The following is a 26734-nucleotide window of genomic DNA, read 5'->3' as shown; positions in this document are numbered from 1 at the left end:
TGAAACTCAAACTTTTATACAGTTACACATCAATGCAATAAAGTAAGCTATCATGTGAATAAAATGCATAATTTATGTCCAAGCACAAAATTATGTATGTAAACTTTTTCCAAAAATTTTATAATTAAAACTATACTTAATGTGAGAAGCAGGTATGTTTTAATATCCTGGGTATGATACCGAGTGACAAGTGCCTTGGGCCCTTTTCTCTGATGGTGGCCATAGGAAAACTCAGCCACTGCCAGAGCTACCCCAAGGAGGGGAGGGATGAGGTTGGTGAATAACAACACCCTGATTTACTCTCTGATCTCCTGCTGGTGCCTTCCACCGGCCAACCCCACTGGCATTCAGTCAGCAAGGGAGCCTGGGTATTGTGATTCCCAGAGAGGTTAAAAAAAAAAAACCCTTCCCCAGCCATCTCGTAATAGCTGCAAGGGTAACAACAGAGCACATGTTACACAACCCAGATGGTTGAGGTGCATTATGAAAGAAGATTTTCTGGAGACAATCTGCAACATAGCAGTATTAGCCCCCTTCTTATGCTGTTAGAAAATAATTTGGATTAAGGGAGATTTGGGGTAGAATTCCCTTAATTTATACTGTGCAGGAACCACCCAAGGCTAGGGTGCAGCAGGCCTGCCAGCTCTCTTGACCTGAGACATCCCCGAGAGTCAGGTATGAGGAAGCGTGCACACTCCCCCACCGCATCCAGAGGAGGTACACTCCCCATTGCGCACAGCGGCAACTGGGACTGACACTGTAGGCAGGAACAGACTCGTGTCCCCGTGTCCCCCCACTGAAGGAGAGAGAAGGGAGGCAGTGGTCTGTAATCACATCCAAAGAGGATCCCCAGGCAGCTAAAGAGATGGAAAGTATCATTTAGCTGGGCCCCCTCCCCGACCAAAGGAAAGAAACTGTCCCCAGTCAAGGAGATACTCACACTGCGTGAGGTTTGCTGGCGGTTTCCTTCACATTAGCCAGAGGCACGGTGCTTTTCAAATTTGAAGAGGCAAAGGGAGCTACAGCCAAAAATAAAAATATAGAAGATGTGAGTGAGATGGGGACGGCGAGGAGGAGTACTTAGTCATTTCTGAAACAACAATAAGAAGAAAGTGAGAATGTTTAGAAACTCTTTTTCTTAAATTCTCGTATTTGGGACCAGAATCATATTTGGGGACTTGACTGAGATCCAGGGCAACAGCATCTGCGGGAAGGCCTGAAGCTAACCCTTGACATAATAGTATCAACAATTCTGTCCTGAAAAGCAGCCAGTTGTGTTAGGGAAAGTTTTCAAGAAAATCCCCCACAGGGGCCTGAACCTTCCATCATCTGCTTTCTGTAATGCTTTTTTTGTCTTCTTTACTGGAATAGGAAATAGAAATCATTTCATGACCAGTATTCTTTTCAAAATTTTTTGGCCATGCTGCGGCCATGTGGGATCTTAGTTCCCTTGACCAGGGATCAAATCCACTCCCCATGCATCGGAGGCTGGAGTCTTAACCACTAGACCACCATGGAAGTCCCATCATGGCCACTATTCTTAAGTAAGCTCTCTGCATGTTTCCAACGAGTATGGGGATATATAATACATGAATATTAAGGTGCAATTATGTAACACATGTAAATGATAATAATATGGAATAAATTAGCACATTCATCTATCTGAGGAACTTGGAGACCTTTCATCTGGGGACCTGCTGGCTGTCCCTCACTTGCCCAGATCTATTTGTGGTTCCTTTGTTTATGGATTTTCCCCAGGACTTTCTGCAACACTCCCACCCCCAACAATAACATGGCAAAACAACAAATAACATGAACCCCTGGGAGCGGCACTCTGTCCAACTCCCCCTGATGGCCTCAGATGTCACTGCTGAGACCCAGCAGGGCTTCTCGACCTGAGGACTCCTGACGCCACCGGCCAGGCAAGTCTTTGGTGTAAGGGTTGAGCACTGTAGGATGTTTAGCAGCATCCCTGGCTTCTCCCGACTACGTTCCCCACCAGGTGACAACCAAAAATGTCCCCAGATGCTGCCAAATGTCTCCTGGGGTAATATTGCCTCTAGTGGAAAATCACTGGGCTATCTGTGCCCTCTGCCCACCCCCGATACAAGTGAGGAATGCCAACTCCAGACTCATGATTGTTCAGGCCCCTGAAGATGGCTGGCTTTAAGCGCTGGTGTGATAACATAAAATAAATGCATTTCATTTAACTGGGAATAAGAAAGCAAGTGAAACACTGACCAACTTTCTGACTCCTAATGTTCTGGTATTTTTGTCTTGTGATTGAAAGAATCAAAGTGAACCTATTTAAAAAAAAAAAAAAAGGGAAGAAAAGAAGACAAGAAAAGAAAAACGAAAACAAAATAAAAGGCAAAGTGAACCTATTCCCAAAGAGAGAAAGAAAAAAAAGGAAAGAAAAGAAAAACAGAAAAGCCAAAATGAACTCACTCCAGAAAAAGGAGGGGGTCACACCTGACCTGGGGCAGAATCACAAATAAGGAAGCCTTGCTAACCTGTGCTACTATTTATCATAATAACTATGAAAGCCCGACCGATGGACCATGAAGGCCCTACAGCCTGGCCTCACTCCATCACTTGGACCTCTCTCCGTTGGTTCCCACCCAGACCACCTACAGTGGCCAATCAGGTGTCCCCTTTACACTGAAGGTGCCTTATACCTTCCTTCTCTGCACCCGGACCTCTAGAATAAACAAAATCTGAAATGTTCTTTCTACTCGGTCAGATCCCACAAACCACAGTTGTCAAAATCCTGCCCCTCTCAAATTACCCCTCACCTCCGAGAAGCCTTCCTTATTTCCCCCCAGAGAGAGGTGATCTTATTCTCTGTAAGTACCCTCAACACTGTTTTTGTTGGTTACACAGTACGTAAGAATTTCTTCTTGTATTTTTGAAGTTAGCATCCATGCCATTCCCTCTGTCGGAAGGGAGATTTCCTGAGAGTGAGGAATTGAGAACAGTTCACCTTTGAAGCCCCCAGAGAGGGTCTTCTCAAACTATCTGTACTGAAGAACCAATTTCTAAAAATCATACTTACAATCCATAATGGACTAGTACTTTGGTAAAATGTATTACAAATGAACTAGTAGGAAATGATGAAACTCTTGGATGTCACGGCTCTATCTTATTGCTATAAACATTTCAAAATGCTTGCTCTCACTTTCTGCACTCATCTCATTGTGCACAAGTAACAGACAATTCAGAGGCTGGCACTGGTCCACAGACCGCTCTTTGAGTACCACTGCCCCGGCACAGTGGCTTTCACAATAAAAATCTACTAGAATTGCAGTTCTCAAACGTGAGAGGGCAAAAGAACTTGGAAGGCTTGTAAAAAATGCAGACAGCTGGATCCCACCCCCAGAATTGTTGATTTAGTAGGTATGTGGTAGGACCTGAGAATTTTTATTTCTAACATGTTCTCAGGTGATGCTGTTGCCGCTGGTTGGGGACCACACTTTGAGAATCACTAGACAGGAACCAGTGGTAAAGAACCTGCCTGCCAATGCAGGAGATATAAGAGACACGGGTTTGACCCCTGGGTCGGGAAGATACCCTAGAGGAGGGAATGGCAACCCATTCCAATATTCTTGCCTGGAGAATCCCATGGACAGAGGAGCCTGGCAGGTTATGGTCCATAGGGTCGCAAAGAGTCGGACACAAAGGAAGCGACGCATACACAAACTAAAGGAAAAGACAAAAAGTCAAGTACACTGCCCTCTCATGGTGGCCTCTCCTCATAGCCATAGTGAAGTCGCTCAGTCGTGTCCGACTCTTTGCGACCCCATGGACAGTAGCCAACCAAGCTCCTCCGTCCATGGGATTTTCCAGGCAAGAATACTGGAGTGGGTTGCCATTTCCTTCTCCAGGGGATCTTCCCGACCCAGGGATCGAACCCGGGTATCCTGCATTGTAGGCAGACACTTTACTGTCTGAGCCACCAGGGAAGGCCAGTAGAGCCACTAAAGCTAAGGGCTAACTAACTTCACCAGTGCACCCCTCTAAAGCGATGGCTATAGCTACCACATCATTACACACTTGCCAATGGGCTCAGATGTGAGGCAGCTGAGACAGGCCAGAAGGGTCCATACCTTGGGGCTGTTCTGGGCCCAGTTCCTCCACAGGTGGCTGTGCAGGTGATGCTGAAGAAGAATATCGGGGCAACGCTGGAGGTGCCCCCACACTGCAAGGCCCCAGGGGTGGCCTGGGTGATGCAGTTGCCTGGGGGGGCGGGGACTTGGGTGGTGATCCAGTCGGTTGTATCTGCTGTGATGGTGGTACAGGTGACAGCCCAGGTGTTGAGCTGGGGAGTAAGGACACGGCTGGGAGTGATGCAGGTGGCAAGTCAGTTGGAGAACGTGACGGTGATGAGGCTGGTGGCGATGCAGGTGATAAAACAGGCGACTCCACAGGCCAGTCACATGTGGATTCGGGTGCCGGCATGGGTGGGGACAGAGGTGGACAGTGGCCACCCCTTCCATCCTCTTTGGGAGCCCGCTGTGTGTGAAGTTGTCTGGATTCTTCTGGACTGGCCGGCTGTCTTTGGAGGCTCGGTTGACAGCGTTCAGGACACTGGTTGCCAAGGGCGAGTTCTATCTGGCAGTACACTTCTACCCTGGGGAAAATCACTCTCTTGGAAGGAGAATTAAGATAAGCAGCGTCTAGGAAAAACAACAGCATGGGGTCACAGGTGGCATTTCTAACCCCTGACCTGAGCATGATGTTTGCAAAAAATGGTTTCCCAGATTATTTTCACGAACAGGATGAGTGCTGGTCACTGTTTTTGTTTTGCTCTTGCCGTGTGTCCAGAGGGATCTCAGTTCCCTGACCAAGGACTGAACCCAGCCTTGGTGGAGAAAGCGCAGAATTCTAGCCCTGGGCTACCAGGGAATTCCTGGATTAATGCTTTTCAATAGCCTTTCTTTACTTACTTGAATTTATATTGAATGACTGTGTTTTGATAGAAGGCTGGGGTAGATTTAAACGTTGCTGGTAAGGATCCAGTTGAGAGATGGAGGTCGGAGAGAGAGGGGGAATGATGAAAAATTGGAGAATTCTGAGACAGGAATGGGGTCTGAGCCCAGGTGGGTGGGTGAGCTCTAGACACAGGCGAAGAAGGGTCAGGGAAAGGTGAGTCTGTATATTTGGTGGCGCAAAGTCGAGAGAACTCCCCTCGGATGGCTTTGGTTTTCTCTGTGAAGTAGGAAGCCAGGTAGAGTAGAAGACTGGAGGTCAGGAGCAGAAGGTTTGAGGTGGTAATTGCAGAGGATGAGAAAGTAAGTTGACAAGAAAAATATAATGTGATTGCTTTCAGTGTAGAAATTCACAAGCCATTTTAAAAATTCATATGAAAATATGAAGGACTTAGAATAACAAAAACAACTTTGAAAATGGAACAAAAGCTGGAGAACTAAGACTACCAGGTTTCAAGATTTATTGTAAAGCTATAGTGATCAAGACAGGATGGTCCTGACATAAAGGTGGGTAAATCTATCAGTGGAACAAACAGAAGGTCCAGGAATAGTCCCATGACATACATAGACAACTGATTTTAGTCCAAGATGCAAAGTTATTTCAATGGAGAAAGCAAAGTCTTTTCGACAGACAACACTGGCATAACATGATATCCATTTTTTATAAAGAACTTAGATTTATATCTTGTACCTTATACAAAATTAACTCAAGATAGATCACAGACATAAATGAAATCCTAAAAAAAGGAAAAGCCTCTGGAAGAATGGTGGGGAGTGAGAGAAATGGGGGAAGGGGTCAAAAGGTAAAAACTTCCCGTTATAAAATAAGTAAGTCACAGGATGGACTGTACAGCCTGGTGACTAGAGTTAGTATTAACAATACTCTATCGAATATTTGAAATTTGCTAAGAGAGTAGATCTTAAAAGTTCCCATCACAAGAAAAAAAATAGTTTTTTATAACTCTGTGTAGTGATGGAAGTAACTAGACTTTTGTGCGGAGAAGGCAATGGCACCCCACTCCAGTACTCTTGCCTGGAAAATCCCATGGGAGGAGGAGCCTGGTGGGCTGCAGTACATGGGGTCACTAAGAGTCGGAAACGACTGAGCGACTTCACTTTCACTTTTTACTTTCATGCATCGGAGAAGAAAATGGCAACCCACTCCAGTGTTATTGCCTGGAGAATCGGGAGCCTGGTGGGCTGCCGTCTATGGGGTCGCACAGAGTCGGACACGACTGAAGCGACTTAGCAGCAGCAGCAGACTTTTTGTGAGGGTCGTTTTGCAACATACACAAATTTTTAATCATCATCTGTACACCCTGGTGGCTCAGACGGTAAAGTGTCTGCCTGCAATGCGGGGGACCCAGGTTCAATCCCTGGGTTGGGAAGATCCTCTGGAGAAGGAAATGGCAGCCCACTCCAGTATTCTTGCCTGAAAAATTCCATGGACTGAGGAGCCTGGTAGGCTACAGTCCACAGGGTCGCAAAGAGTCGGACACGACTGAGCGACTTCACTTTCACTTTTACACCTGACACTATTATAATGCTCTGTGTCAGTTATATCTCTAATTATATTTCAATTAAAAAATAAAAAGAAATATTGCTCTACTAGGAAAAAAAGAACCAAGTCTTTTGGTGCAAGTGGAGTGACTCTTTGGAGGGCACATATCCTTTTTCACCTAATTATTAAAACACTGAATTTTTAATAAAATTGCAAAAATAGCTCTATTTAATTTGGGGGTCATTTTTTGTTTGTTTGTTTTATAGACTGAACATTTCCTTTTCCCCAGACTCTTTCCAATCACTAATGTCTCTAAGAAATTAATTGCCTATACCTGTTTTTCTTACTGGTAAATGTTAATCTCCTTGTATACTGTAATTGCCTAAAATAATTGAACTGAGTTCACCATGACTCAGTTATTTGATTTTTAATAATAAAACCTTTGTATTTTAAAACATTAAAAATCCTCTAGAAGAAAACAAAGGAGAAATATTTTTTGTAATCTTGACTGAAGCAAAGATTTCTTAGATGAAGACACCAAAAGCATGATGCACAAAGGATAAAAGTTAATATGGACCTACTGAAATAAAAAATTCTCCTTTTCAGATGACACTCTTAAGGAGTTGGGTAGAGAAATCATGGACTGGGAGAAAGTATTTGCAAATAGTATTTCTGAAAAAGGGCATTTATAGAGAACACATAAAAGCTCTTAATAAGAAAACAACCAATTCCATTTTGTAAATGGGCAAAGAGCCAATTGAAAGAGCTCCCAGTGGTCAAAACTGGAACAATTTGACTAACAAAATAAATAAAGTAGGACTGAATAATAACTCACAGTAAAAAATAAGTACTCGGGGGTTCATAGTGATATAAACAGATGATTGAATAGGTAAGTCAATGGGGAATAAAGAGACAAATCTCTCATGCAGAATTCCCAATACTTTCAGTGGATACTTCAGCCCTTAAAGAAGTGGAAAATACTCTACTCCTTCCATGTGGGCTTTGCATAGTGACTTCCTTCTGAAGAGCACAGTATGGAAAGGAGAAAGAGTAACTTTAGAGTGGAGACACCAGAAATCCATCCTCAGCCAGGAGACCAGGCTCAATGTCATCAGTGATACGTCATGTAGGCAGCACGTGTCCTCGATACAGTGTCATGAGAACGGCACTTTGCATCAGTTGTCTTCCTCCCCCAAATCCACAACCCCAGTCTAACCATGAGAAAAAACATCAAGCAAACCTCAACTGAGCCACATCCTCCAAAATATCTGGCCAGTAGTTCATTAAAAGGGCTTCCCTAGTAGCTCAGCTGGAAAAGAATCTGCCTGCAATGCAGGATACCCCGATTCAATTTCTGGGTCAGGAAGATCCGCTGGAGAAGGGATAGGCTACTCACTTCAGTATTCTTGGGCTTCCCTGGTGGCTCAGACAGTAAAGAATCCACCTGCCACGAGGGAGACCTGGTTTCGAACCCTGGGTTGGGAAGATCCCCTGGAGGAAGGCATGGCAACCCACTCCAGTATTCTTGTGTGGAGAATCCCCATGGATGGAGGAGCCTGGTGGGCTACAGTCCGTGGGGTTGCAAAGTGTCAGACGTGACTGAGCAACTAAGTACAGCACAGTTCAGTTCAATTGCTCAGTCGAGTCCGACTCTGTGACCCCATGGATGCAGCATGCCATGCCTCCCTGTCCATCACCAACTCCCGAGTTTACTCAAACCATGCCCATTGAGTCGGTGATGCCATCCAACCGTCCCATCTTCTGTCATCCCTTTATCCTCCTGCCTTCAATTTTTCCCCAGCATCAGGGTCTTTTCAAATGAGCCAGTTCTTTGCATCATGTGGCCAAAGTACACAGGTCCTTAAAAACAAGGAGAGTCTGAGCAACTGTGACAGACAGGAGGAGCTTGAGGAGTCAGTACAACTAGATGTGACATGGGATCCTGGATGGGATACTGGGGCAGAAAAAGGACATTGGGTAAAAACTGAGGAAATCTGAATAAAGAATGGGCTTCAGTTAGTAACAATTTATCAGTGTTGGTTCATTAATTATAAACAATACACCATAGTATGTACTAAGTACTATGCTATAGTATCTAACAAGTGTGAGACATAAAATAAGAGGGAAACTAGATGTGGGGTATATGGAAACTCTCTGTACTGTTTTCACATTTTCCCTGTAAATCTAAAACAATTCAAAAAAATAAAGCTTAACAAATAAAGGTCTAGGGGGGAATTGGGCCAAAGAATGGAACGGACACTTCACCAAAGAATATACTTGAACAACTAATTAGCAAATGAAAAGATGTTCAACATTATTAGTCATTAAGGAAATGCAGATTAAAATCACAATAAGATTCCACAAACACACCTATTAGAATGGTCAATATTAAAAAGACTGACCAGGGAACTTGCCGTGGCTGGGAATCCAGTGGCTCAGATTCCACACTCCCAATGCAGGGGGCCCAGGTTCAACCTGTGGTCAGGGAGCTAGAGCCCACATACCACAGCTGAGTTCAGATGCCACAACTAAGAGATTCTACATGCTGCAACTAAGATCCAGTGCAGCCAAATAAATATTTTTTTAAAAAAACACAAAAGCTAAAAGAGATTGACCATACCAAGTGTTGGTGAGAATGTGGAGAAACTGGAATCCTCATACACCATTGGGAATGTAAAACGATACAATCATTTTGGAAGATAATTTGGCAACTTCTTAAAAAGTCAAACATACATTCTGGGTATGTGTCTCAGTCTATACACATCTAAGAATTGAAAACAGGATCTCGAAGAGATACCTGCACACCCATGTTCCTTGCAGTATATTATTCACAATAGTCGAGGGGTGGAAGCAACCCAAATGTCCATTGATAGATAAATAGATAAAGAAAACTTGGTCTATATTCACGGTCTATATTATCCAGCCTTAAGGAAGGAAATCCTGTCACATGCTACAACATGCCTGAATCTTGAGGACATTATACATGAAATAAACCAGACACAAAAAGACAAATACTCTTATGATTCCACTGACATGAGTTATCCAAAGTATTCAAATTCATAGAAACAGAATGGTGGTTGTCAGGGCCTAGGGGAAGGGGGAAATGGGGAGTTGGTTAATCGGGATAGACTTTTAGTTTTTCAAGATGGAAAAGTTGAGGAGATTGGTTGCACAACAATGTATGTTTAACACTACTGAATTGTACATTTATACCCGTTAAGATGATAAATTTTATGTGTGTTTTACAACTACTATATAATTATATTTTATATTAAAATAGTATATATTATACATATATTTGCATACATATATTATATATCAAACATACATCCACCATACTATCTGGCCATTCCACTCCTGTGTATTTACCCAAGAGAAATAAAAGCTTTTGTCCATACAGAAACTCAAGCATGAAATGTACATGCGTGCATGCTAAGTCGCTTCAGTCATGTCTGACTCTTTGCAACCCTATGGACCATAGCCTGCCAGGCTTCTATGTCCATGGGATTCTCTAGGCAAGAATACTGGAGTGGGTTGCCATGTCTTCCTCCAAGGGATCTTCCTGACCCAGGGATCAATCCCATGTCTCTTACATTCTCCTGTATTGGCAGGCAGGTTCTTTACCACTAGCGCCTCCTGGGAAACCCAGGAAATGTACATAACAACTTTATTCATAACAGCCCCAATTTGGGTACAACCTCTATGGCCATTAAAGGGTGAATGGATAAATGAATTGTGGTATATTCACACAGTTGATTGGAATGCAAATGGGAATGAAATATTTATACCAAGCAATGACACAGATGAATCTCAGAATAGTCATGCTGAGTGAAAAAAAGCAGACAAAAAAGAATTCATACTATAAGACTCCGTCTATCAAAAAAAAAACCTAAAAATGAAAATTGATGTATAATGACAGAGAAACATCAAGGTTTGCTTGAGGGTGGGGGAATGAGGGAAGGTTGGAGAGATCCCAAAAGGGCATGAGGAAACTTGGGGCTTGATGGATTGTTCCCAATCTTGATTGTGGTGCTGGTTTCACAGGTGTGTGTGTGTGTGTGTGTGTGTATGTGTGTGTGTGTGTGTGTGTGTGTGTCTGTCTGTCTGTGTGTCTGTGTGAAAACCTATCCAATTGTGAGCAGGAGGAAGGGTGTGTGTGTGTGTGTGTCTGTCTGTCTGTCTGTGTGTCTGTGTGAAAACCTATCCAATTGTGAGCAGGAGGAAGGGAGGCAGGAAGATCGGTCTGGCCAGGCATGCCTGGATGTGGGACGGATATTTCAAACGTGGCAACTTCTGAGCTCCAGTCTCACTCAGCACCCATGTCCACGCATCTGTGTAGGGAAGGCGGATTTTCAAGGATGCCAGCAAGCAGTGCCCTTTGTTTTGGCAGAAGGCAACTGCCAGGGGAGACCAAGGGTGGAGAGGGAGGCTCAGCTGCTGGCAGAAGTAACTAAGTCAATGTGAGCCTTTAGGAGCGGGGGAAGACTGAAGATGCCAGGATGTGAGCTGAGGAGTTGAGGGTGACACCTTGCAGGTGTGGCTTCCTGCCGGAGCTGACCCCCTTTCAGAAAACAGGCAGGAGGCTGGAGCAGACTTCCGATTTCTGCTCCCAGATGGTAGGTGGGGATTAAGAGAGTGTAGCTCTGGGCACCAGCCACAGTTTCTCAGGATATGTCAGTATTTCCTGCCTGCATCTGGTGCCAGGAGAAAACTCCAGTCCCATCAAACTCAAGAGGGTTGAGGTGCTGGAGCTGAAGCTTGCACTGAGAAAGCCACGCACACACTGGCAAATTGGAAGAGGAAGCAAAAACAGCTGGCAGCCAGCATGAGACACTTTCTCCCTTATGAGTTGTGTCTGTTCCTACTTGTAGTGATTCCAGGGCCATTGGGGAAAATCTGCCATCCTCCATATACTGTCCCCAATTCAGGAGTGGATGGCTGCAATGCTATTAGAGTTTCATCTTTGGGTTTAAGACCACCATTCACACCTGTGAGAATGTCCCAACCAGCTAAGGGTGGAAGGGGGGAGGGTGAGAAGTCACTGGGTTCCTCCAGAGGGTGAAATATGGGGCTCCTGAGAAACAGGGGAGACGAGAGATGCTTCAAAATCCATTTTGTATCTCTCCCTGGGGCTTGCCCTGAGAGGGAGATAAAGGAAAATTCTAAGGGAGAGACAGGTATGGAGGCAGCCCAGAAGCTGTAATCTGAGCTGTAGAGGGATTTCCTGCAGCAGGGAATTGGTGCCTGCTCCAAGATCCAGGAACCAAACAGGGGATTCCCAAACCCCAAGTCCTCAGTATACACCATCACTGAGGAAAGAATAGAGGGACTCCCCAGCTGGTGGTGGGAAGGAGCCCAGGCCCTAGCCAGACCCTCCTATTCCTGGGGCTCTGGAGGTGAGCCCTCATCTCCACCACCACACACCCTTCAGGTGGTCCTCCTTTTGGATACTTGCGGTTCAGCTTCCCAGCTGTCCCCTGCGCAAATGCAGAGGATGGAGGAGTTGTCAGAGGACAGTCAGGACTAGGAGGTGTCTGTCTGCAGAGAGGTGAGAGGAGGGGCCTTCTCTGAGGTCAGAGCAGGCGGTGGACAGGACTGACCGTGGCTAGGAGTGGAGATGTGGTTCACCACCAGCCGCCTTGTACAGATGAGAAACAGGCCCCAGGAGGTGAATTACTTACTCAAGGTCACACAGTTGGTGTGTCAAGAACCAGGATCTAAATAAACCCTTCGTACAGATTAGGAACCAAGACTCAGAGAGGTGGAGTGATTTCCTGGAGCTTGCGCAGCTTGGGGGATGGGGGTCCTGGCCCAGGGCCGCTCACTTCCAGAGTCCACATTCCCTCCATCCTGCTCCCCATCCTCCTAGCTGGGAGAAAGGGTCCAGGAGAAAGTAGATTCGGGACAAGGGAAGCTTGGGAAAGCAGGAGGCAATTTTGGAGGAAAAAAATTTTTTTAATGCATATATTCTAGGGGGAAGAAAAACCACATTCAATCTTTTAATCTCACTCCTAAAACACATATTTTTTTAAACTACATACAGAAAAAGTTCACCATGATTCCACAGGGCCCTACAGGCTCCTAGGCACAAAGTCTTGCTGTGTCCCCTATTTCTTTGATTATAGGAAATAGCCTTCATTCAGCCTCCTCAACCTTCCCTGAGTTCAAATGGGCAGGTTCAAGCAGTTGTTAATTAGGGAAGGGAGGGAATGGGAGACCAAGGAGAAATAGCCAAGAGCAGCCTAGGGGCAAGGTCATGTTTCCCATCAAAGGATACACACAAAAATATCTTTGAGTTATTCGGCAGATATCTGCAGAACCATTCATCTTCAGCTTCTTTAGCATTAATGGTTGGGACATAGACTTGAATGGTTTACTTTGCCGAAGAAGCTGAAGTTGAACGGTTCTATGAAGACCTACAAGACCTCCTAGAACTAACACTAAAAAAAGATATCCTTTTCATCATAGGGGACTGGAATGCAAAAGTAGGAAGTCAAGAGATAACTGGAGTAACAGGCAAGTTTGGCCTTGAAGCACAAAATGAAGCAGGGCAAAGGCTAATAGAGTTTTGCTCAGAGAACTCACTGGTCATAGCAAACACCCTGTTCCAGCAACACAAGAGATGACTGTATACGTGGATATCACCAGATGGTCAACACTGAAATCAGATTGATTCTATTCTTTGCAGCCAAAGATGGAGAAGCTCTATACAGTCAGCAAAGACAAGACCAGGAGCTGACTGTGGCTCAGACCATGAACTCCTTACTGCAAAATTCAGACTTAAATTGAAGAAAATAGGGAAAAGCACTGGACCTTTCAGGTATGACCTAAATCAAACCCCTTACGATTATACAGTGGGAGTGAGAAATAGATTCAAGGGCCTAGACTGGATAGACAGAGTGCCTGAAGGACTATGGACAGAGGTTCACCTACACTGTACAGGAGGCAGTGATCAAGACCATCCCCAAGAAAAAGAAATGCAAAAAGGCAAAATGGTTGTCTGAGGAGACCTTACAAATAGCTGAGAAAAGAAGAGAAGTGAAAGGCAAAGGAGAGAAGGAAAGATATATCCATCTGAATGCAGAGTTCCAGAGAATAGCAAGGAGAGATAAGAAAGCCTTCCTCAGTGATCAGTGCAAAGAAATAGAGGAAAACAATAGAATGGGAAAGACTAGAGATCTCTTCAAAAAAATTAGAGCTACCAAAGGAAAATTTCATGCAAAGATGGGCACAATAAAGGACACAAATGGTATGGACCTAACAAAAGCAGAAGATATTAAGAAGAGGTAGCAAGAATACATAGAAGAACTATACAGAAAAGGTCTTAATGACCCAGAATACCATGGTGGTGTGATCATTCACCTAGAGCCAGACATTCTGGAGTGTGAAGTCAAGTGGTCTTAGGAAGCATCACTACGAACAAAGTTAGTGGAGGTGATGGAATTCCAGCTGAGCTATTTCAAATCCTAAAAGATGAGGCTGTGAAAGTGCTGCACTCAATATGCCAGCAAATTTGGAAAATTCAGCAGTGGCCACAGGACTGGAAAAGGTCAGTTTTCATTTCAATCCCAAAGGCAATGCCAAAGAATGTTCAAACTACCATACAATTACACTCATCTCACATGCTAGCAAAGTAATGCTCAAAATTCTGCAACCTAGGCTTCAACGGTACATGAATTGAGAACTTCCAGATGTTCAAGCTGGATTTAGAAAAGGCAGAGGAACCAGAGATCAAATTGCCAACATTGGTTGGATCATAGAAAAAGCAAGAGAGTTCCAGAAAAACATCTATTTCTTCTTCATTGACTTACACTAAAGCCTTTGACTGTGTGGATCACAGCAACCTGTGGGAAATTCTTAAAAAGATGGGACTATCAGACCTTACCTGCCTCGTGAGAAATCTGTATGCAGGTCAAGAAGCAACAGTTAGAACCAGACATGGAACAACAGACTAATTCCAAATTGGGAAAGGAGTACGTCAAGGCTGTATATTATCACCCTGCTTATTTAACTTATATGCAGAGTACATCATGTGAATGCTGGGCTGGATGAAGCACAAGCTGGAATCAAGATTGCCGGAAGAAATATCAATAACCTCAGATATGCAGATGACACCACACTTATGGCAGAAAGTGAAGAACTAAAGAGCCTCTTGATGAAAGTGAAAGTGGAGAGTGAAAAAGTTGGCTTAAAACTCAACATTCAAAAAACTAAAATCATGGCATCTGGTCCCATCACGTCATGGCAAATAGATGGGGAAACAGGAAACAGTGACAGACTTTATTTTGGGGGGCTCCAAAATCACGGTAGATGGTGACTGCAGCCATGAAATTAAAAGATGCTTGTCCCTTGGAAGAAAAGCGATGACCAACCTAGACAGCATATTAAAAAGCAGAGACATTACTTTGCCAACAAAGGTCCATCTAGTCAAAGCTGTGGTTTTTCCAGTAGTCACATATGGATGTAAGAGTTGGACCATAAAGGAAGTTGAGTCCAAAGAATTGATGCTTTTGAACTGTGGCATTAGAGAAGACTCTTGAGAGTCCCTCGGACTCCAAGGAGATCTAACCAGTCCATCCTAAAGAAATCGGTCTTAAATATTCATTGGAAGGACTGATGCTGAAGCTGCAGCTCCAATACTTTGACCACCTGATGCGAAGAACTGACTCCTTGGAAAAGACCCTGATGCTGGGAAAGATTGAAGGCAGGAGAAAGGGATGACAGAGGATGAGATGGTTGGATGGCATCATCAACTTGACAGACATGAGTTTGAGCAAGTTCAGGGAGTTGGTGATGGACAGGGAGGCCTGGCATGCTACAGTCCATGGGATCTCAAAGAGTCAGACACAACTGAACAACTGAACTGAAGTGAACATTTGGTAAACATCCTTTGATCCAGGAATCATTTTTTTTTTTAAATATGCCCCATGGAATTAATTCTAGATATAGAAAAGCATTTTTCTTTCATTTTAACAAAGAAGTTTGCATGGAGTTAGAGTGTGTAATAGATGCCATTGAAATCAGACAATACACAGAGGATACACAGGGATGGGACCATGCTTTTCAAACCAACATAGGGTGAGAGCTCTTCTCTCTCATTTGTTGATCAATATGTCACTCAAAGTCTCACACAAACATAAGCTAGTCATATGTAGTTCTATATTAACACTACTGTTTCATTGGAAAGAGAATAAAATACAAGAATAAAATACATTTATTTTATACAATAAAATACACGTCATGTAATGACGTGAAAATGGAATTCTCCAAGGAGACACGAGGTATGTATTTCCTAGCTTTTACTTTTATTTATTTATTTTTAATATATTGGCTTTTTAAAAGATTCTTTTTGATGTGGACCATTTTTAAAGCCTTTGTTGAATCTGTTACAATATCACTTCTGTTTTATGTTTTGGTTTTTTGGTTACGAGGCATGGCATGTGGGGTCTTAGCTCCCTGACCAGGGATCTAACCCACACCCCCTGCTTTGGAAGGTGAAGTTTTAACAAGTGGACTGCCTGCGAAGTCCCAACCTAAACGGTTTTTAAATCCAGAAAATTTATCTGTTCAAAAACTGTAGACACAGTCTAATCAGTAAGCCCCCTTTTCCACAGAGACCATAGTTTCTGGCACAGCGGCCTGTCCTGGACAATGAAGACAGTTGGGTTCTTGTACCCATTTCCGGCTCTCCTGGCTGAAGGGCACCTCCAGTTCACAAACTGGGGGAAACGCGCCTTTACTCAGCTCTTCTACTTTCTGTCTTTGCCCCACCTACTGCCCCCCACCCCTGCCCCACTTCCTCCTGACCCCACATGGTACTCACTCAGCCTTCTCAAGTACAAAACGGCATCTTCGTACCCTCGGTAGTAATAATTGTGGAGGATCTGCAAGGTGGAGCACCAGGAAGTAAGTAAGGGTGCAGCAATGCAGAGCCTGGCAGCCCCCTGGCCCAAAGCAGCTGCTTTCACTGCTCTTCAGCTTCCCTGGATGGGCTTTTCAAAATGTGCTCCTCCCTTGCTATCTGCTAAGTGGGGGGCAGTTCCTGACCATGTGTCCATAGTGATGCTGCATGAAGGTGTTAAACCATTCGCAGCTGATCATCAGTGTCCCCTGGGCCGCAGAGTGTGAGAGGTCTCTAGTAGAACCAGAGAAGGTGCATTTGGACAGTAGGAAGAGCAGAACGAGGAGACAGGGCTCAAATCCCAGCACGGCCACTTATCGGCTTGGTGGCTGTCTGAATGTGACCTCTCACAGCTTCAGTTTCTTCACTTGTAAAATGGGAATAATAACTGTATGTATTACAGAGGATGCTGGCGGATTACCCGAGATATTGCCCATAATACCTTTTCTGTAAAGGGCCAAATAGTAAATATTTGGGGCTTTGCAGGTCACACATAGTCTCTGTCATTTCTTTTTTTATTTTTATTTTTAACAATGCCTTAAAAATAGAAAGTCCATTCTTAGCTCACAAGCGATGGGCTGGATTTGGCTCCTGAGCCATAGTTTGCTGACCCCACACTGCATGTCAGAGTGCGAGAGTTCAGCCAACATTCCTATCAGCAGTTCTGACATAGTCAGGGGGAAAGAATTGAGGCTGGGAGCACCTTGGGCACTTGTTCATTCCTGGGTAGCAGCAAGGCCAGGTTACAGGTTTACGAGGAAGTTTAAGGGACCAGCGAAGGGGGAAAACACAGATGGACTGAGTGGGCCCCCCTGGCTCCCCCGACCCAGTCCTCCTCCCCACCCCACCACCCTCCCTGGCTCTCCCTGCACCCACTCTCAGATCCCTCGTGTCTCTCACCATCAGGTCTGGGGGGAACAGGGCATGAGTCATCCTGGCAATGTTCTCCAGGGAGAACTGGAAGGAGCAGTTGAACATGCGGAAATCGTGGAAGATGGCAGGACAGTCCCGCGGGCAGATGTCCTGCTGCCCGGTGAAGGTGGAGATGGTGATGGAGTCGGTCCAGAAGGAGCAGGGTTGCATGCCGGTGAAGCCCCCGTCGATGTACCGCTGCGGGGCAGGGGTGCCCGTGAGAAATGCTCATCTGGGGTCAGAGGCCCTCTCCCCCACTCAGGGCATCAAAGAAATGGGTCTTGGGACTTAACTAATGGTCCAGAGGATAAGACTCTGCTGTCCCAGTGGGAGGGGAGGGGTGTGGGGCGTGGGCATGGGTTTGATTCCTAGTCTGGGAACTAAGATCTCAAAGGCCACGTGGTAAGGCCAAAAAACAAAGGAAATGGGTCCCTCGGGAGAAGCTCTGACACCAAGGTTCGGGGGCATCCACACTCTGGATAAAGTTGGCACAGTCCCTGTTTGTGAAGTCCCTCAATGGCTGAGGGCAGGGCTGGGGAATGGAACCCGCCCCCTGGGCCTTATGAGAAGGTGTACATGCGGTGAGTCTGAGCAGGTTGTGAGATATTCCCCCTCTAGGCTGCCGCAGGGCCCAGTTGCCTTCCTCTGTTGAGGTCAGACCTCCCCCCACAAACCCTTCAGAACCCTCCTCACCACCAAGTGTCCACCCTGAAGTCCCTTCCCCTCTTGGGGCTTCTGTTCCCTCAACTATGAAGAAAGGATCACAGACACAGAGGCTCCAACTCTCTGGGCGCCTGAGAATTACATGGATAACATGCATTAAGAGTCCATCTGCTAGCTGACTCCTAGTCTCTGGATCTCATTTTCTCTAGATGTAAAATGAAGAGGAGATGCGGGTTAAATCCTCCTGCTCAGAGTGTGGTCTGTGGACCAGCAGCATCTGCATCAGCTGAAGCTGGTTAGAAAATCTGGCAAACTTGTGGAGCCTTGACTTGCCAGGCTCAGTAATGGGTTGGTGGGTGCAGAGAGAAGCCCAACCCAGTGGGGGAAAGGCCATCTTAAAGCCCCAGAAATCCATCTACATTAAGAATTCTGAGTAGGAAAACGCAAGGGCCTTTTCAATTCTTGTGGTCTTCCCACTGAATTCTGAGACCATCCCTCACTGATGTGGGTCACAGGGGCCCCCCTGGATCCCAGCTCGCCCCCTCCCACACTGAAGCACGTACCACGCCACGGTAAGTTGGAGGAATAAGGCCGCAGTACACAGGGACGAAGCAGCTGCAGTACAGGGCCTGTGGGGAGAGAACAGGGCTGAGACGCCCAAGGCCTGGGGGCTGAGTGGGGAGGACTCAGCTGCAGCCTCTGGGCCACCACCAGCCTGGCCCTCCTTACACCAAGGTGGAGGCCTTGCCCAGGAAAGTGGAGCCCCAAGTCAGATACACTGGCTGGGTCCTTGGTAACCTCCTTGGTTGGTCTGGGTGGGGTGTCCCAGCTTTAAAGGGAGAGAGTGGCCTTAGTGATCTCCAGGCTTCCTTCTGGCACCAAATTTCCATGAATCCAATGGGATTCAACAACCATTGTTATGTATCTGGCCTGGGCCTTTGGAATCTGAACCTTTGGAATCAAAGGATATGCCCACCCTTGGGAATTTTCAGAGGGTGGTGACCAATGCTGTGATGGAGGTGGGCATGGGCAACGTGGCCCCAAAGAAGCACCCAACCCAGTGGGTGCAAGGCCGGCAGGTAATGAAGGGACGTTCCCTGGCAGGAGTGACTGGAGTCTGATTGAGCAGGTGAAGTGGGGTGGGGAAGGGCATCCCAGGCCGAAGGAACAGCAGGTGCAAAGGCACAGAAGCCTGTTTTGTGTGACCTGCTCTGGCTGGTATGGGTAGGAGGGGGAAGTGGTGGAAGAGGACTGGGGAGACAAAAGTCTTGAAGAACTGGGTGCTAATAAGCCCAAGGGAGTGTCCATGCCCACTGATCCCCCTCACCAGGATCAAACCCATGCCAGTGTGGGGAAGTGAGGATGGGTGGCAAGGGCCTTGCATTCAGAGGAGGGAAGGGGAGTGGAAATAAGGGTGGAGGGGCATGTGCTCAACCCCTTTGTCCTGAAAGAAAATTGGGCATATCCACAGCACTCTTCAACACTAACAATTCTTAACTAAAGTTTACATTAATGGGGGCTTCCCTGGTGGCTCAGTGGTAAAGAATTCACCTGCCAATATAGGAGACATGAGTTCGATACCTGGTTTCCAAAAAGGTCCTACATGCCTCGGAGCAACTAAGCCCGCACACCACAGTTATTGAGTCTGTGCTTTAGAGCCCAGAAGCAGCAACTACTGAAGCCTGACCACCCTAGAGCCAGGGCTCAGCAACAACAGAAGCCCTCGCACTTCAACTAGAGAGTAGCCCCCATTCTCTGCAACTAGAGAAAAGCCCGTGCAGCAACAAAGACCAATAAATAAGCAGCCAATAAATAAGTAAATAAAATTATTTTTTAAATTATATTAAGGAGCTTAGAAAAGTGCACTATCAGAGCCCCCTTTCCATTTCGTGATAACGCAATCCTTTTTATCAAGGACCAAAGGAAGAGAAAGGGCGAAGGGAGGCCGTTCCCACAAACCGGGAGTAATTCAGCGGGGAAACACTGCAGCCCAGGCCGACAGGAGCCACAGGACCTCTGTTGATAATACAGACGGACCTCTGAGAAGCTGCAGGATCAAAGCAGAGGGCAAGGCAGAGGCAAAACGGACGGGACTCTGAGCGCTGAAGCGTAGGATGGTGACCAAGTCTGATTTGTTTTTGGCGTCTCTCTGTGTCCATCTCGTTTAACAGCGTGCCTAACACAGAAAGACAGATGGCAGGAAGGCGAAGGGAGGGAAGAACTTAGGAAGCAGAAAACAGAAGGAAGTGAGGCAGACAGGTGGACCGTCCCGGAGGCCTGTCAAAAAACCAAGACCAGCCTCTCCTTTTCGGCCCCAGCTCCCCGGCTGGCTCTCATTACCAGCCCCGCCCACCCAGGCCCCCCCTGCACACCCAGGTCCCCCCCAAGGCCCCGCCCTGATTCCCGGCCCCGCCCACCAGGCCCCGCCCTCACACCCAGGTCCCGCCCCCTTACCTCAATGAGCTCTTCCTTGGACGTATACTCTGAAACCACCACACTCTCTCCATCCGTGAACCGGGTGAGGGCCACGTGGAGTTTCCCGGTGGTGACCTTGTAGGAGTCCTCAGGCAGGACCCGGTACAGAAACTGCCTCATCATCTGCACCATCTTACAGGACGGCGATAAGGGACCCAAGAAGGACTTCTTCACCTCGGCCACACCCACATTGAGGACTCGAAGGTATTCATCTGCGGAGGAAGCAGAGAGGAGTGGGTGCTCAGCAGCCCCTATGGCATAAAGAGGTCAAGGGCGATTATGCCATCTCATCCTGCATCCAATAAATAGAAAAACCTGTAATTCTGACACAAGAGAGGTCTCAGGCATCAACCTGTCATTCTGCACGTGAGGAAAGCGAGGCACAGAGGAATGAAATCACTGGCTCCCGAGAGCCCACCGCTAGTCAGGCGTCCTGACTCCTTCAATTGAGGGCAAAGGACACGTTTCTACCCCACCACCAGACTGCATTCTTTTGAGTCTTATAGGCTTTTTGCCCTCTATGAGGGTCCCCTTAAAACAGTGATATAGTTGAAAGGCTTCACCCAGTGACACCCTGGGACGCATGCTTAGTGCCTGCTGCATCTGTGGGCAGGAGGGGGTGCTAACCTTGAGGCAGGGGAATCACAGGGAGGGTAAGCTTTGTCTTGAAGCCATTGCATCATCTTCCTTTTATGGCCCCTGGCATAGGCCTGAGAGGGAGAAGGCCCTGAAGTGCACACACAAGGCTGTGTTGCAGGGGTTCCCAGGAGGGGGAGCGAGATGAACCTTCTGCCTGCTTCTGAGAGGGGCACAGCCTGGGCACGTAAGAGCCTACACATGCCAGATTACGGGGCAGGGGGTGGGGCTCAGAGGTCAGATGTGTTGTCCAGGGGGTGGCAGAGGAAGGTGTGACCCACCCTGCCCGCCACCACCCCCAGAATTCCACCAGGGAATTGTGCACTGAATAAGTGCTGTCACAGCAATAATACTGTGAGGTAGGTAGTTCTGGCCTCATTTTACCAATCAGGAGACTGAGGCTCAGAGAGCTAATATAAGTTGCCCAAGGGCAACCATCTGGTAAATGAACAAAGTGGGATTTTAACCTAGAGTGTGTGACCCAGGAACTCATCTCCTTCACTACATTAAGGTAAAAGCTTTCAGAACTGGGCCTGAACCTGCTTCTTGCCAATTGCTGCTAATTTTTATCTTGTGCAAACCCTCTGGGAAAATCAAGAGTGGAAACAGATCTGAAAAGGACTGCTAATTTTTACAGCAAACATTTAATTGTTAAAACATCCTATACTGGGACTTCCCTGGTGGCCCAGTAGTTAAGAATCTGCCTGCCAATGTAGGGGACAGGAATTCGCTCCCTGGTCCAGGAACTAAAGTTCCATATGCCGCAGGGCAACTAAGTCCATGAGCCACAACTCTGAGTTTGTGTGCAGCACCTACTGAAGTGTGCCTGCCCTAGGGCTGACACACTGCAGCCAGAGAGCAGCCCCACCTGCAGCAACTAGAGAAAGCCTGGGAGTAGCAACGAACAGCCCGTACACCACAATGGAGACCCAGCACAGCCAAAAATAAAGAAATTTAACTGAATGTTTTTTTAAAAGCAAAACCCAAAACATCCTATACAAAAGAACTTTCTTACAATTAGCATCATGTAGCAATGGCTACTTGGAAAGCTGTGCAGTCGTAAGCTCTCTGGCACTTTAGGTCATCAAGCAGAGATAGGACAAGTACCTCAGCCAAAGAACTCATCAAAGGGATTCCTGCATGGGTGGTAAGGACCAAGATTCCTTCCAACTTCTGGGACTCTCATGGCCGCCTGACAGTAAATCTGAGAAGCCATCACAGGGGACATTACTATCCTATTTACAAACAGAGCGTCTGAGGCACAGAAAGGTTAAGTGATTTGTCCAAGGTCATACACAGCGATTTGGGGACAAACCAAAGCTAGGGGTGCTTTACTCCTCTCACATTTTACCATTCACAGATTATTCCTCATTAATCCTGGAAGCAGGTAAGATAAGGAGCTTCCGTATCACTTTACAGATGTAGAAACTGAGGCAGAGAAAAGCGAAGAGTACTGCCTGAGGTCAGACAACCAGGCAGTGTTTGTTCTGACTCCAGACCCCACCTCCTTTCTCTGGGTGTTGGACTGATCCCAGAGGCTGAGCCAGCCTGGGTTGCCATGGTGACGGCCTTTTCTCTCCAGCATTCAGACTCACAGCTGCCTGGGTGTAGTAGGGGTTGACCTGATCAACGCAGCATCTTAGCCATCACCCCCTTACAGGGGAGGATGCTCCTGGTGAGCTGGGAAGGCTCTGCAATTTTAGCAAGGTTACCCTTTACCAAGTACCAGTTTGTACAGACTGTTTTCCCTTGGGGTCAGGGAGTGGCGGCAGCCAACCCACCAGTAGGTTATGAGACAACTGAGCATTTTGATACCAAGGTGTTGTTGGGTCACTTGAGTTCTTGCCCATAAGACCAGTCAGGTTGGAGAGTCAAGTTAGGGTGGGGACTCGCTTTTTGGCAATTCTTAAAGAGCAGCTTGAAGTGGCCTCACAGGGTTGGTGGTCTTTCTCACAAGCCTCAGAGTCAGGAGTACCTGGCTCAGCTTGCCCCCCAACTCCTGGACTCCTAGCAGGAGGTGCTCACTAGGACTGCTGGAAGGAAATTGCTTTCACTGCACAGGAAATATATATTCATTGTGGAAAAAAGAATTTTTTTTTTTAACGCAGATGAGCAAAAAGAAAGTAAAATTAATGGCTTGGAATTCCTCCACCCAGAGGTTAACATTTGGTTTGTGTCTTCCTAGACTATTTTATATACTTATTCTTACAAGAATACTTACATAGAGTCATACTACATACACTGTTTTGTAACTTGCTTTTTTTACTTAATCATGTCTTTCCACATCAGTAAGAACCCATTTATAACCTAATTCATGAGCATCATGGACAGCTATTTGTAGAGATATATCATTATTTACTGAGCAGGTCCCCAACAGGGGTTGGCTACTTAGTTTCCTTGCTTTTTCTAAACAATTCTGCAATGAATCATCTCTTGCTAAATTCTTTGCCATGTCCTTAATTATTGTCATCAGGATAAATTCCTGTACATGGGAATGCTAGGTCAAAGGCATGCATATTAGTCTTGTAATACTTAAATCATTGCTTTGGTATATTATCCATTTACAGTCAACTCTCAGTTGTATAGGGATGGTGGTGGGTGACAGGGACAGGGCAGTGGCCAAGACAACATGGATATCTCCTATATACTTACATATGAAAAATGATGCTATCTGGAAATTAGGAGGGTGGCCAGGTTGAAAGGGGGCAAGAGATTGTCTGATTGCTCCCACTCAAGTGCCCAGTTTAATATTTTTTCCTACTGCTCACTAGGATGGCATCCCAAAGTGTGCAGAGGAGTTATCTCTGTCTCGCCTTGCTTCTCTTCAGGTCTCATTCTCTGCATCTCTTTCTCCCTCTGTCTTCTCAGAGAAAAACACCTAATCTTCTGGTTAAACTAGTCTCTATTGGTAGAAAATCAAATGTTAAGCATAGCAATTGCTGGGTGCTGTGAGGAGGGATAAATTTAGCTGGCTTCTTTATGCATCTCTGTTCTTTCTAGCACCTTCTCCCATTTAAAGTCCTCCTTCCAAGCTGCAGGCTGCTGGGCTCTGAAACACAGTGTCCCACAGGGACCACAGAAAGATAGGATTTAAAAGCAGCTCTGTGGGAAACTCAAGGTGGGCTGCTCCCACCCCCAGCCCACACCCGCCACAACCGCTGCTTCTGTTCCTTCCCACCTCCTTTCCCACCTTTGTCTTTAATCTAACTGTGGGTCTGTCTCCAAAATCAAGGAGATTCTCTGAGGGCGGGTCTCTGTGGTCTTCCTCTCTCCATGACCTCTCACTGCACTTTGCCCATGGAAGACCCTTCAGAAACTTGCTCTATGTTGGGAACTCCTCAAGGAAGGAATGGGCCACACTCACCTACACCCACCAAGCCCCCCACAATACTTGGTGGGTGCTCGGTTTTGTTCAGAACATGAACAAAGGAAAATAAAAGCTAACAGAGCAAGCAATGGAAATGCTTACAGGGAGGAGTTACTTGACTTAATTACCCAACAAAAATTTGAAGGCAAGATCATCACAGATGGATAGATAACAGAGTCAGTCATATTGATAAGTATGGACAATTCACCAGGTTTTGTGAGTGTATTGTACCAAAAACTTCAGTTGAAAAATAAATAAGATCCTGGGACTGGGAGGTTTTGAAGAGCATTTGGAAACCACTCCAAGACTTAGCTACTCAGAGACTCTTTTCTGTGACCAGATCCAGTTCTTAAAAAGAGGTTAGGCTTTGGAGCCAGGGAGATGTGGTTCAAATTCCAGCTTTGCCACACACTACCTGGGTCACCTTGGCAAGTCAAATAACTTCTTCCAGCCTCAATTTTGCCACCTATAAAATGGGTATAATAATAATTATACCTTACTGGGTTGTTATGAGGAAGATCCTTTTTTTTTTTTTTCATTCTTTTTAGGAAGACAGTTTTGTTTTGTTTTGTTTTTAAAGAGCCTGCTCATAGTAAGTGCTCAATACTGGTTATACTAGTAATTCTCCATTACTAGTATATGGACACGGACAGTGTTTCTTGATGTCTCTGGCTTTCAGCTTTCTCACTTGAACACGGGACAATGATTCCAACCCACATCTTCATCAAGGTGCACTCAGGCTCACTTACGGGTTCAAGAGAGCAAAGTACAAGCACTATGGAGATGAGAGGATGTACCCCAGTTTCAGGGCACGGTGAGGGGATGGGTTAGGTGCAATGTAGCTTAGGCAGAGTAGGCAGTAGCACTCCTTCCCCTGTCAACTTGGGGGACCCTACAGATTTAGTAGGGGAAAGGGGGTTTTAGTAAAATCACTGAAGAAGAAAGAAAGAATTAGATACATGTTTATCTTACTTATTTGCTTAAGTGCCTAATGTTTCCCCCTTCATGTGGGCGACGATGGTCTCCACATCATTCATCCCTTTGTCCCATAGTGCATGGAACATGGTAGGCACTTAATAAACACAGATGCATCCATGAATAATGAATATATGAGTAAACCCAGAATTCAAGGGAGGACACTGAGGCTCAAAGAAACGGCTATTTAAGGTGACCCAGAGTATAAAAACAGAGGGCTTTTCTTCCCCTCCTTCACATAGCCTTCATGCTGAGTGTTAAATCCTAGAAAGATGGGCACTTGGCAGCTGACAATTTAAACTGCTGGGGATCCCATTCACAGGGTGCCCGAATTAACTCAGCTGTGCGGGATGAATTTGCGGTGGAGGATGGGACTAGAGGCCCCAGCCTCCCGCGGACTGGTAGCCTAGCAACAACTTCCAGTTTAGCCAATCACCGTGAGGCTCCCTGCAGCTGCGGGAGCGGTGGGCAAGGGTGTGGGGGTGGGGGTTGAAGTAGGGGGCGCAGCAGCCGGCCCCCCACCACCCCCCACCCCGGCTCCGGGAGGCATTGGCAAGTAGGCTCGCGTTCCCAGGAAAGCCATGCAATTCCCCGAGTCCCTGAGTGGAGACCCTGGGAGTCTACTGCTTTTTACCTGATCCCTAATTGTAGGCTGAATTATAGGCTGTATTTCCCTGTGGGTATATCTTGATTGCCCGACTCCACTGTAATAATTATTATTTGCATTATCTTAACAACAGTCGTTTACCCAGGCAAGTTTTCACACTATAATCTCAGTTTATCCTCACAGAGACAGCAGGCCCCCCCGGGCGGGGGATGTGGGGGAGACAGGTTTCCTCTCCATCTTATTTCTGTATCCTGCACTGCAGGGGCACTGATTGAAAAACAATTGGCCTGAAGCTACAGAGTCACCACGGGAAGGTCCGTAGAGACCCCCTGATTTTTCAGTCAAGGAGTCTTTGTTCAAAACGAATATGGGGAGGAAACCCACAAAAGAGGGGATACATGAATATGTATGGCTGGTTCACTTTGCTGTACAGTAGAAATGAACACAACATGGTAAAGCAACTATACTCCAATTAAAAATAAATAATGAGAAAAAAAAGAAAAGAAATCTCAATATGTAAAACAACTAAAAACAGGGCTGCTCTGGGCTGAAGGCAAGTGGGGTCTCAGGCTCTGCCCAATCTCCCTAGCCCATCCTGGGAAGGAAGGTCCTGAAAGCACAACCCTGAAACTCCTAAGGATCTAGGAGCTTAGGTCAAAAATGCTAAACCAGACTCATTCTCTCATTTCACAGGTAAGAAATCCAGGAG

At 46.2% G+C, this 26734-nt stretch overlaps 1 protein-coding gene across 4 annotated transcripts in view; it reads right to left on the bottom strand.

Annotated features, from left to right (window-relative positions):
• PNPLA1 (patatin like phospholipase domain containing 1) overlaps positions 1-26734 on the bottom strand; it is a 57330-nt gene that overhangs the window by 5694 nt on the left and 24902 nt on the right. For 3 of the 4 annotated variants that reach the window (XM_061398009.1, XM_061398010.1, XM_061398011.1), the window contains exons 2-7: positions 20420-20652; positions 18529-18594; positions 17291-17500; positions 16313-16373; positions 4107-4676; positions 941-1019 (exon numbers count right to left, since the gene is read on the bottom strand). In XM_061398009.1, the coding sequence (XP_061253993.1) occupies positions 941-1019; positions 4107-4676; positions 16313-16373; positions 17291-17500; positions 18529-18594; positions 20420-20652 (1219 nt within the window). Of the gene's footprint in view, positions 1-940; positions 1020-4106; positions 4677-16312; positions 16374-17290; positions 17501-18528; positions 18595-20419; positions 20653-22183; positions 22753-26734 lie in introns of those variants that run through there. The other variant, XM_061398012.1, reaches the window with a different exon arrangement.

This window comes from Bos javanicus, chromosome 23, assembly GCF_032452875.1.
Source record: "Bos javanicus breed banteng chromosome 23, ARS-OSU_banteng_1.0, whole genome shotgun sequence".
Classification (NCBI taxonomy): Eukaryota; Metazoa; Chordata; class Mammalia; order Artiodactyla; family Bovidae; genus Bos; species Bos javanicus.
This window is presented reverse-complemented; position numbering and strand designations above follow the sequence as displayed.